The following is a 12,642-nucleotide window of genomic DNA, read 5'->3' as shown; positions in this document are numbered from 1 at the left end:
GCCTTCAGAGTTAATTGCAGCCCTTAGAGTCCCTTGTCCAATTACCTTTGGTCCCTTGAAAAAGAGGAGGCTATGCATTACAGAGCTATGATTCCTAAACCCTTTCTCTGATTTGGATGTGAAAACTCTCATATTGCAGCTGGGAGTGTGCACTTTCAGCCCATATTATATATATAATTGTATTTCTGAACATGTTTTTGTAAACAGCTAAAATAACAAAACTTGTGTCACTGTCCAAATATTTCTGGACCTAACTGTGTATATATATATATATATATATATATATATATATAAACAAAAATCATACATGAACTACACAATACACAAATTCTAGAATACCCGATGCGTAGAATCGGGCCACCTTCTAGTATGTGTGTACGTGTGTGTATATGTATACATATATACATACATGTAGACAGCAGCGCAGGATTAACCACGCTTTTATCCCTGTTCTCCCCTGGATTTTATATTGTTGGTATGTATATATATATGTATATGTGTGTGTGTGTATGTATATATATATATATATATATATATATATATATATATATATATATATATATATATATATATATATATATATATATATATATTATACCAACAATATAAAATCCAGGGGAGAACAGGGATAAAAGCGTGGTTAATCCTGCGCTGCTGTCTGTGAAGGAATCCAATATAAAGGCTGAGTTGAAATTAAAAAATGGTTTATTCAACGCTTTTCAAAGTCAACGTAACTTAATCAGGAAAGGCCACCAAACTTGATTTTTTTTTCTTCTTCTATATTCACAATCATGTTATAAATGTCATATCTTAAATTTATGATGTTTTGTGTTTTTAGTTTTGCTCATCATGTTTTGCTTTTTCTTCAGTATTTTGTGGCAATATCTACTACAGTTTTTATCCTGTTATAATAACAAATGTAATTGGGTCAGAACTGGAAAAGGTGCTTAAGTGCATGAAGGATGAGAATTTGGTAAGTTAAGAGAACAAGTGATTTTTGTTTTTTGTCTTTCTGCACATTTATTTTAGATAGTTGGCTTGGGGAGCAAATAGGTTTCCTGTGGTAAACATGACCAGGGTTGACAGCAGTGTTCTGTGTGGCAGCCATCGGAACATCACAAATGTCATAAGAAAAACAACTGCAATTGGCATGTGAGTCCGTGGCCATATTGAATAATAACTTCATGTAGTTTCAGGAAACAACACCTGTACTTAACCACATTGGTTAGGGTCAGCTATGAAATCACTTATTGTGATTTGTGGCTCCTGTGTTATCAGCTATGTATAGAGGTGTTTCCTATCACTATCATTCTACATCTAATAGGTAAACTGCAGAAAACTCTTCCTGAAAGGACAGGAAGTAACAGTTTAGAAAAGCGCAAGTGACCAGTGTGAAAATTGCAAGACTGAGTTTTATTTTCTCTAGTCACCCTCCACAACAGCACCACAGGAAACTACCTGTGCTGTTGTGGAGGGTTCCTAGAAACTGAATTACCAGTAAGTGTAATTCTATTTTTTTAATATTGTGATCATTATGGAGGAGTTATGGATTTGGTAAATGTCAGGTATGACTTTTCAGCATCTAGTGTGAGAATATAATGAGATAAGCAAGGTGCTGACAGTGGTCGAAGGAATTAATGTTCTCTGTGTATTTTCTTGCAAGAGCGCTTTAAAATGTGCGAGAGAATCGAATGGCCCTTACGGTCTACATTCTGTTTGTAGCATACCAGGGAAATCACATGGCATTGGCGTTTGGAATTTTTTTTTTCTTGCTACGCCGTGCACCTATCAGATTAATTGATTTTATATTTTGATCGGGCATTTGATACTAAATGTGGTTTGTTGTGTTTTTTTTTTTTTTTTTTTTTTTACTGTGATCGGTTCTGATCAGTGCAATGCTGCAGCATCGCTTTGATCAGTAGAAATGATGTATTCCTGTGAGTGCCGCATTTCACGTGAAGTAACTCATGACCGCATCAGGGGTCATCATCTGACTCTGCGCTGTCATGGTAATGCATTGGCACCCCTTGATCACGTCACAGGGCTGCTGATGGCAGCTGGGAACAGCGCGATCCTTGCCGCGTTCCTTTTAATCGCAGTTTCAGAGTTTGACGCACAGTCCCTAAGGGGTTAACAGGTGCACATCAGATCAGCAGACATGTATGAGGATTGTCATTGGCGATTTTGGGTTTCAGTAGCTAATTCTGCTAGCTTGTTTTTTTTTTTGTTTTTTTTTTACATTTTCTATTGAAACAGTTATACTCTTGTAATGATATTTCTGTATTCTCAGCCTTCAATGTTGTGATTGCCCCTTGTTTTTGTTTTATTATACTTTGTACTGTCTTATTTATCTATAGTGGTTTCTTTTTATTCCTGGATGTTTTATTAGCAGAGGGTATACGTTTTCTGCAATATTCTGTTAGTATACCCTTAAACTTACCCCATTTATGTTCGGTATCCCCAGTTACTGTGATATTGTCCCAATCTACACAATTAAGCTTTTGCTTTAATTTGTTGAAATCAGCTTTCCTAAAATTCCAGGTTTTTGCATTTCCCCTTTGAAATGTTCTGTTGAATATATGATTTTGAAGCTTACCATATTATGATCGCTGGTGCCCAAGTGCTCCGGATCTGCTTATTTGAAATTGTGTCTCGTCAATTTGACAGGACCAGATGCAGCAAATTATCTCCCCTTGTCGGTTCATCTACCATCTGAGAGAGGAAATTGTCTTGAATAGTAGATAAGAACTTATAGCTTTTAGCACAACCCAAAGATTCTATGTCCCACTGAATGTCTGGATAGTTGAAATCCCCCATAATAAGCACCTGATTATTATTATTTGCTGCCTTTTTAATTTGTTGCAGCATTTAACACCCCCTCCGCCTTTTTTGTCTTTAATTTCCTTTCTAAATGTGATGTAACCATCTACATTTGTCGCCCAGTCATTGCTCTCATCTAGCCAGGTCTCCTAAATGCCCACCTAATCATAATCCATAAGTCTCCAATTCATTAATTTTGTTTGCAAGACGTCTGTCATTTGCCAGCACACATTTAATACTATTAAAACATTTCTTACTCCTCGATTGCCTACTTTCCTTGCATGTCCCTGCCCCCTAAATCCTCATTGACACATACTGTATTACTCTTGCGTCTACTCTTTTTTGCACAATTACCCTCTCTCCACCCAGATCCTAGATTAAAAGATATTCTGTCCACCTGACCATTCCCCCCCCCCCCAGCACAGCTGCATCCTCCCCATTAAGGTGCAGCCCGTCTTTACCGTAGAGCCTGTAGCTGACAGAAGTCAGCCCAGCTATCCATGAGCCTAAACCCTTCCTTCCTTCCTGCAACAATTTCTAAACTATATATTTATCTCCTTAAAGAGACTGTCAGGATGTTTCTGCTATGAAATCTGAAGCCAGCATGCTGTAAGAGTTAACATGGAGTTTCCAGCTGTGTCTTATCACAAAGTCTGGTTTTGTTTACATGCAATGTTAGGCCCGTTTCACACGTCAGTGAAAAACAGTGACGTTTTTCACTGGCGTGTAAAACACGCACATGTCCCTGCGTGTGCCGTGAATCACGGCACACGTGGGTTGTCTAAGTGCAATCCGGGCTCCGTTATCCGTGGCCCGTGATTGCACTTAGAAATCAACTCACCTGTGCGCGCTCCCGCTGTCCATGGTGCTGATCGCTCCCGCGACGCAGCATCCGGCCGGCGGTGAACCCCCGCAGCAGCTGCTTCCGGGTCGGCTGTGTCGCGCATAATGAATATGCGCAACAGTAATCAGCCGGCTTAGAAGCAGCAGGGAGGACGGGCTGCAGAGGACATCGCTGGACGCCGGGTGAGTTAAAATGTTTATTATTTTAAATGCACGTTTTTTTCTGGCATGTGTTTCACGGACCACACCACTGCGTGGTCCGTGGAACATCAGTGATGCCAGAAAAAAATGGACATGTCTCCGTGCAGCAATCACGCACACGCGGGTACGCTGGACGGAGACACGTGTAGTGAAAAATCACTGACGTGTGAGCAGACCCATTCATTATAATGGGTCTGCGTATGTCAGTGATTCTGGTACGTTTAAAAAAAAAAAACACAAACGTACCAGAATCACTGACGTGTGAAAGGGGCCTTAGTTTAAGCCTCTTAGCTTTATCATTAGTGGGTCTCAGCAGCACATCAGCTGGAACCCAACTCCGCCCCTCTGTGATTAGCAGCTTCTGTCTGTGGAAATGTACACTGAAAGCCTGGTGTGGTCGGGAATGGCTATCCCAGCACTGTTACTTGCAGAATAAGAAATCTTTCAGTATGTCAGAATGGCTGCAACCACTAATCTAAGTGATAGATCATTAGATTCAGGATATCTTTGCCTTTGCCTACATCATGCTGCTCTTAGATAAGGTACCTTCCACCTCTCTCTAACTTTGTCGTTGCTATCAATGTGCAACATGACCACGCAGCAATCTGTCTATTTGATCTGCAGTATGCTGAATCCAAGCACCCTGCAGACAAACGCACTGTTCGGCATTCACGGTCTCAGTGTCAGGTGACTGTTAATTGTAGAGTCCCCTACCACCACCATGAAAAATCATGTGTAAAATCGCAATATCATTCTAAGGCTCTGTGCGCACTGGGAAGTGGAATTTTCTTGAGAAAATTCCGCATGCCCTCAAAGATTACCGCACCCGCGGTAAAAAACCGCGGGAAACCGCACCCGAAAACCGCATGCGGTTTGCCGCGGTTTGCTGCGGTTTTACCGCGGTATTATTCGCGGTATTGCCGCGGTTTTGCCGCGTGCGGGTTGGGATGTGCTTTATTGCATTCAATGCAATAAAGCACATTGAAGAAAAAAAAAAAAAGTCATTTAATTCTGAGAGTAGATAGACAGAAGAATAGATAGTGATAGATAGATAGACAGAGGGATAGATAGATAGATAGATGACAGATCGCTGCATTTCCCACGGTCGGCAGTGAGTTCACATTACCGGCCGTGGGAAATGACCGGTAATTACCTCTGCTGTCTGCTGCATTCAGCCTGTGTCTGTGACAGTCGCGGCTGGATGGAAGCAGCGCTGGACGTCGGACCTGGATTACGCCGGAGCTTTGTTTGGGGGGGGTTAATAAAATGGTGAACGAGGCTTGTTGGTTTTATTTAAAATAAAGGATTTTTCGGTGTGTTTTTTTTCACTTTACTTACGGGTTGATCATGTCAGCTGTCACATAGACGCTGCCATGATCAAGCCTGGAGTTAATGGCGGTGATCCGCCGCCATTAACCCCTTGTATTACCTTGCCACCACTGCTACACGGTGGCAAGAAGAGCCGAGGACACGCCGGCATTGCCGCATAATGCATGCGACAGTGCCGGGGCAGCTGCGGCTGATATTCTCGGCTGCCGGAGGGGGAGTGAGGCGGGGGACATTAACCCTGCCCCTCTCCCTCCCCAGCCTGAGAATACCGGGCCGCCGCTGTGTGCTTACCTCGGCTGGAAGGTAAATATGCAGCGGAGCCCACGTTCTTTTTTTTCTATATTTCCGTTTTCTTTCTATGTGTGTTCTATGTGTCTGTGTCTATGTGTCTGTGATGTGTGTCTGTGATGTGTGTGTGTTTACTCTCTGCACGGCTTCCTCTTCCTGTAATGACATCACTTCCCTGCAAAACCGCAAGCAAGTGATGCACATTACCGGAGGTAAACCGCAAAATACCGCAGGAAAACGCAGTGAACCGCACAGAATTTGCTGCCTGCGTTATTCCCTGCGGGATTTCTTGATTAACATTGAGTCAATGGAGTAAAATCCCGCAGCGCTGTGCGGAAAAGAAGTGACATGCACTTGTTTTTGCTGCGGGATTCCCGCAGCAAAACATGCAGCTGTCAAATTCCGCCCAGTGCGCACAGGATTTTTTTTCTCCATAGGATTTGCTGGTGATTCACTGCAGAGATGTTATGAACATTTTCTGCAGCGAAACATGCAGCAAATCCGCGGCAAAATCCGCGAAAAATCCGGTAAGTGCGCACATAGGCTAAAGATAGCAATATTCGCAATGTGTAATAGCTGCTAGCGATCATATTATCAATTGATTGTCACAAAACCAGATCTTTGAACTTAAAAATTATCGTTTGTCGGCATTAAATTTCACTATGTAAATAAGTCACAAAAACCTGTAATACATGCTTTTGTGAACGAATAGCGACTTTCCATCGTCTGCAAGAGCGATCTTTTGAGCGAACATTTGCTTGTGTGAACAATGATCTTGAACGATAATTTCACGATAAATATTCACTTGTCAATGTCCATCAATAAAAATATCCTACTGTCTATTAACGCCTTTAGTGCATATATGCAACATGCATACTTAGGCTATGTGTCCACGGTAGAATGTACCTGCGGATTTTTCTGCATGAAAATCCGCGACTTTCGCACCTTATTTTTGCCGCGGATTTTGATGCGGATTTTTTTTTTTTCTTCCTCATTCTATACCCAAAATCCGCTACAAAATCAGCAACAATAATTGACATGCTGCAGATTTTTCCGGATCAAAATCCGCGGCAAATCCGCCGCGGAAAAATCCGCAGCATGGACACAGCATTTCCAAAATGCCATTGAAATGGCTTGGAAGTGCCGCTGCTGCAGATTTTCGGAAAATCCGCGGTAAATCTGCGGCAAAATCCGCGGTAAATCCGCAGCGTGGGCACATAGCCTTATGGTCACATGCTGACTAGACTTTCCTCCGCTTTCAGTGTTTTACTGTGTAGTGTAATTTGCCTCTGACCGCAGGTATATAAATTGCATTCATGCAGTCGCGTGGCTGTGCTCCCATACGGTGAATACAGACTTTCCTTCTTAGATGGCACATCCCCTTATATGCATCCCAGAACAGTCACCAACCAATTTGTATATCATAACTACATGTTACTAGCGTTATCTTACCTTGACATAGAGGATGTAAAGTCAAAGATTTAGCATATATCATCTTTACTGTGATTACTTCTTGGTCTCGACATGGATGAAAACAAAAAACAATGCTTTACTTCTACATTAACACAGATATTCACTTTTACTTTCTCTTTGTCCGTAAACGAAACTGAAAGTTTCTGTGAAGTTGGCAACTTTTGATTTTTCTTTTTTATACTAAGGCATGCATGTATTAACACATACTCATTGCACACAGTGAGAAAGTTTAACCCTTTGTAATTCTGTTGCACAACCACATCAGTGAAGCTTGCCGTTTTTAGACACTCCTTATATTTGTGCTCTAGTATTGGTGACAGGACATTCGGCACAGGAATAATTTTTTAAACACATCCAATTGTGAAAAGTAGTCTTATTCCAAGATCTATTGATTAAAATGAACTTTAAAATTTAAAGTTGTTGTCCACTACTTTAACATTGATGTCCTATCCTAAGGATAAGTCATCAATGTCTGAATGGCTGGGATCTGACACCCGGTAGCCCCACTGCTCAGCCGTTCTCGGTGCCAGCAGCAGCCTGGAACACTCATCATATTGTGGAACTTCTTATTATTCTTACGAGATCTATTGACTGTCACTCATGGAAAATGCCCTTTAAGGAATGTGTAGCAAATATCCTCCAGTACATGACATTACACCTTTCCCCATACTGGTAACCTGCTTCTATTAACCTAACAGATTAGCATCTTCTAGTCTATAGCATCATGGTTGTATGGAAGAAGCTGTATATGCATTGCCGAAAATAGAAGGAGGCAAGTGTTTGTGTGACAAGGTCATAGGTTCTGCGTCTTGCCAGTCCTTCAGTGGTTTCAGAATTGTCATCTCTCTGTTTTAGGCACTAATCAAAGTATTAAATGACCAAGGCTTTCTTATATTGGTCAACTCTGCTGTACTTCCAAGTGACACAGGTAACATTTATCATTTGAAGATTTCCCTGTGTTATTAACGTGTGTGTGTGTGTTTTGTTTTTTGATTTTTTTTTTCGTTTTTTTTTTTCTTATGTATATTTTTTAGAAAAGTAAAACATATTTGCCTTTCAGGTATCTTTGACAGAAACACCGTTCAACTTGCTGCCTTGTTCCTGTTTCCGCACCAAAAGTTTTTGAATACAAAAGGTAAAACGGCAATAGATTAATGAATTCAACAATTGACTTTTAAAATTGCTCAAACTTTTTAGTGCCTAAGTAAATTTAGAGGTGAGCTTCTGCTTTATTCTATTGTTCTGCCCTTTTATCTGTTACCATAAAAATCACCTGTTTCCTTTCAACGCTCGTGTTTTGGATTTGAAAATTACTATATATACCATCTGCATAGAGTTTATATGTTTTCATGTTATCTTTGGTTTTCACAAAGTTCCCTGGTTACCTACCATACAAAAAAAGATTTATGTCTTTTTACATCAATGAAGAAATGAGCTCCTCAGAGCGTCTGGGGGCATCACAGCTCTGGACCATACCTCAAGGAGTGTGAGAGTTTTTGACCTCTGATTATGAACTGCTGCAATATTTACTGCCACAACTCATTTGTCCCCTTGCTATGCTGATAGTTCTGCTTCACTTAACTTGTCTTATTTACTGCTCCATTCTATGTCCTGTTGTGTATAAATATGTGACTCTTCAGATTTTGTGTTATATTGAGCCTGAAGAAGAGACCTGCGTAGTCTCGAAAGCTTGCTATTATTACCATCTTTTCAGTTAGCCATTAAAAGGTAACAACCACTGAGGACTCTGTTTTAATAGAAAACTAGTAATTTGTTCTGAAGCCCTAAAATAAGTCTGTCACATTAAACCTATACATAAGAGTGAGGAATGAGCTGCTGTAAGCTGTTAATCATGTCCGATGTATAGGGCAGTAACTTCTTCCACGTCCTGTACAGTGCTGTGTACCAAAAACCAAAATGGAGCACCTTCGCCTGGAGCCTTTTATAGTTCAATAATAATATAATTTCAACTGTTTATCCCCCTATTTACCCCATAATGCCAAGTGCTAATTCACAAATGGTATGATATAAACAAAGTAGAGATAAGCAAATTGGGGGGTGTAGCCTGGCTGGACATGTATTAGGACACACACAGTGACAGCTCCTGCAATATCAGCCACTTAAATCAGCTTACCCAGGGACTTAGGATGCCTTGGAGAGCGAGGCTGCAGATCTCCCAGGTACTAAAGGAGCCGACATTCGATATGACAAGGCAAGATAAAAGGCCTAAATAAGCTACGTCGCAGATGGAGGGCGTGCAGCAAGATGGCGCCATGGCTGGCTCTGCTAAGACAGCAGCTGATAGGGAACAGGGGTAGAGCATTGATATTGCATCACACTTGGAGCAGTATGCTAGAATCCCCAAAACTAAGGGAGTCTCACAGCAACATAGCCCCTCACCATATTCTGCCTGGGGGTTAAGGAGAGGGAATGATGTTGAGATGATGCGGGAATGTGACCTAACAGCAAATGCTTCCCTAACCACTACTACTTTCATCATTATTCTAATGATGATAGGGATGAAGTTTCCGCTAATGCTGAGAAGAGGGACAGAACCAACAATGAAGGATGTATTCCAAGCTGTATCATAGTGTAATACTGCCTTAACCTCTCTAAATGGGCGTATGGCTTCTTTAAAGATGAGGTCTACATAATCAGACAAGGTGTGCAGAAATTAAGTGCACGCCATACTGCAGCATAGCAGGGTGGGGGAGCTATAGAAGGTTTTTCCACTGTTGTCAAATGAAGTAAAAAAAAAAAAAAAGCTTCTGCCAATATTGTGACCTTACTGAATTATACTGATGACCTTGAAAAGTAGGATTTTTGTGTACTCACCGTAAAATCTCTTTCTCTGAGTCTTCATTGGGGGACACAGGACCATGGGTTATGCTGCTGTCACTAGGAGGCTGACACTAAGTAAACATAAAAAAGTTAGCTCCTCCCTAGCAGCATACACACCGAGCCGGAGGCGGGCTCAGATCAGTTGGTGCACAAGCAGTAGGAGGAGTACCAGAATCACCATACATACACAAGTTGTAACTAAAACAATGCAGCCGTGCAAACAAGAGGTCTATGAACATAAGACCACTGAAAAAATAGCAGGCAAATGCAATTGAATCAACCAAAAAACCAAGCAGGGTGGGTGCTGTGTCCCCCAATGAAGACTCAGAGAAAGAGATTTTACGGTGAGTACACAAAAATCCTACTTTCTCTATCGTTTCATTGGGGGACACAGGACCATGGGACGTCCAAAAGCAGTCCCTGGGTGGGAATACCGAAAAACCCGCAGAGGCAGACAACAACAACCTCCCTCGGCGGGCTTGCACTATAATTGAATGCTGCCACCCTATTACAGGTGCGCAACTGCTGCCTGCAAGACCTTTCTCCCAAAAATAGCATCTGCCGATGCTTGGGTGTGAACGTGGTAGAACCTAGTAAAGGTGTGCAGGCTAGACCAGGTGGCGGCCTTGCAGACCTGGTCGGCCGACGCCTGATGCCTAATCGCCCAAGAGGCGCCCACTGCGCGGGTAGAGTGCGCCTTTACCCCCCGCGGCGGAGACTTGTCCCGAATCCGGTAGGCCTCTGATATGGCGGAACGGATCCATCTGGCAATTGTGGCCTTGGATGCCGATTCACCCTTCTTGGGACCAGAAGGGAGAACAAACAGACCATCTGACTTACGGAACGGCGCGGTCCTGGAGACATAAATTCTAAGTGCACGCACTAGGTCCAGGGTGTGCAAGGACCTCTCCAAGCTGTGAGAGGGGCCAGGATGGAAGGATGATTTCCTCGTTAAGATGGAACGGGGAGACCACCTTTGGGAGAAAAGCGGGATCTGGCCGGAGAACTGCTTTGTCCTGGTGAAAAATCAAAAAGGGGGAACGACAAGAGAGAGCTGCCAGCTCTGACGTCCTGCGAATAGAAGTGATGGCAACAAGAAACACCACCTTCCAAGACAGGTGAAACAGGGAAGATTCTCGCAAGGGCTCGAATGGGGAGCCCTGAAGTGACCCTAGGACTAGATTAAGGTCCCACGGTTCTAGAGGCCGACGGTACGGCGGTGCCAGGTGGGCTACTCCCTGGATGAAGGTCTTAACCTGTGAACGAGCGGCCAGTGGCTTCTGAAACAGGATTGATAACGCCGATATCTGGCCCTTTAGTGTTGCGAGCGAGAGACCCGCATCTAGGCCTGACTACAAGAATGCCAACAGGGAAGGAAGGGAGAAGGCGAGAGGAGAAGAAATATTCTGCTCTTCACACCACCTGAAGAAAACTTTCCACGTGCGGTGGTAAATCTTTGATGAAGATGGCTTCCTGGCCCTAATCATTGTCTGAATCACTCTTGAGGAAAAACCAGCCTTAGCTAGAACCCAGGATTCAATGGCCAGGCCGTCAAATTTAGGACCTGTGAGTTCTGATGGAAGAGAGGCCCCTGCTGCAGGAGATCTGGACGGTCTGGAAGGCGCCACGGAGCGTCTGCGAGGAGCTGAGTTAGTTCCGCGAACCATGCTCGCCTGGGCCAGTCCGGAGCCACTAGGATGACCGGTATCCCTTCCGCCTTGATCTTCTTGAGGACCCTCGGAATTAGAGGAAGCGGAGGGAAGATGTACGGGAGACTGAACTGGCTCCATGACAGGGTGAGGGCGTCGACTCCTAAAGCCAAGCGGTCGCGGCACCGCGCTACAAAGTGCGGAACTTGACGGTTGAACCGGGAGGCCATTAGGTCCACGTCCGGAACTCCCCATCTGTCGCAGATCTGGTTGAAGACTTCCCGGTTGAGGGACCATTCTCCGGAGGCGAGGCCTTCCCTGCTGAGGAAGTCCGCCGCCCAATTGTCCACGCCTGGGATGTGTACCGCTGAGATCAGGGAGTGATGACACTCGGCCCAGTGCAATATCTTCTTGACTTCTCGCATCGCCCCGACACTTCTTGTGCCGCCTTGGTGGTTGATGTACGCCACCGCCTTCGCATTGTCCGACTGGATCCTGACCGGGCAACCCTGTACTAGGTGCCGAAACTGCTGCAAGGCTAGCCGGATGGCTCTTATCTCCAAAATGTTGATCTGGAGACAACTCTCTCTCGGTGACCATCGGCCCTGCGCTGTGTGATGTCGAAACACTGCTCCCCAGCCCTGGAGACTGGCGTCGGTGGTCACTATCTTCCAGTGGAGCGGGAGGAAAGACCTCCCTGATGCGAGGTTGCGCTGATTGAGCCACCAACGGAGGGAGTTGCGGGTCTCCGGCGAAAGATGAAACCTGCGGTCCAGAGAAAAGGGAGATCTGTCCCACTTCTTCAGCAAGGCCAGCTGGAGTGGCCGGAGATGGAACTGTGCAAAGGGTACCGCTTCCATCGCCGCCACCATACGACCGAGGACTCGCATGCCGAACCTGATGGACACTTGGCGCTGACGCCGAAGAGCGCGGAGTCCTCGTTGTAGGGAGGAGATCTTCTCCTGTGTGAGGAAAACTCGCCCTTGGATGGTATCGAATACCATGCCTAAAAAGGTGATCCGACGGGCCGGGATCAGAGAGGACTTCTTCCGATTTATCAGCCACCCTAACCGTGAAAGGGTGTCGATCGTGACCTGAACCCCGAGACGACAGTCCTCGAAAGAAGAGCCCTTTATCAACATATCGTCCAAGTACGGGATGACCATGACACCCCTGGCATGCAGGACGGACATGGCAG

At 44.2% G+C, this 12,642-nt stretch overlaps 1 protein-coding gene across 3 annotated transcripts in view; it reads left to right on the top strand.

Annotated features, from left to right (window-relative positions):
• The window catches only part of TASOR2 (transcription activation suppressor family member 2), a 135,026-nt gene that overhangs the window by 54,005 nt on the left and 68,379 nt on the right, over positions 1–12,642 (top strand). For all 3 annotated transcript variants that reach the window (XM_075345339.1, XM_075345340.1, XM_075345338.1), the window contains exons 7-9: positions 870–973; positions 7,810–7,882; positions 8,015–8,089. In XM_075345339.1, coding sequence (XP_075201454.1) covers positions 870–973; positions 7,810–7,882; positions 8,015–8,089 — 252 coding nt within the window. The remainder of the gene's footprint in view (positions 1–869; positions 974–7,809; positions 7,883–8,014; positions 8,090–12,642) is intronic.

This window comes from Anomaloglossus baeobatrachus, chromosome 4 (genome assembly GCF_048569485.1).
Source record: "Anomaloglossus baeobatrachus isolate aAnoBae1 chromosome 4, aAnoBae1.hap1, whole genome shotgun sequence".
Lineage (NCBI taxonomy): Eukaryota > Metazoa > Chordata > Amphibia > Anura > Aromobatidae > Anomaloglossus > Anomaloglossus baeobatrachus.
This window is presented reverse-complemented; position numbering and strand designations above follow the sequence as displayed.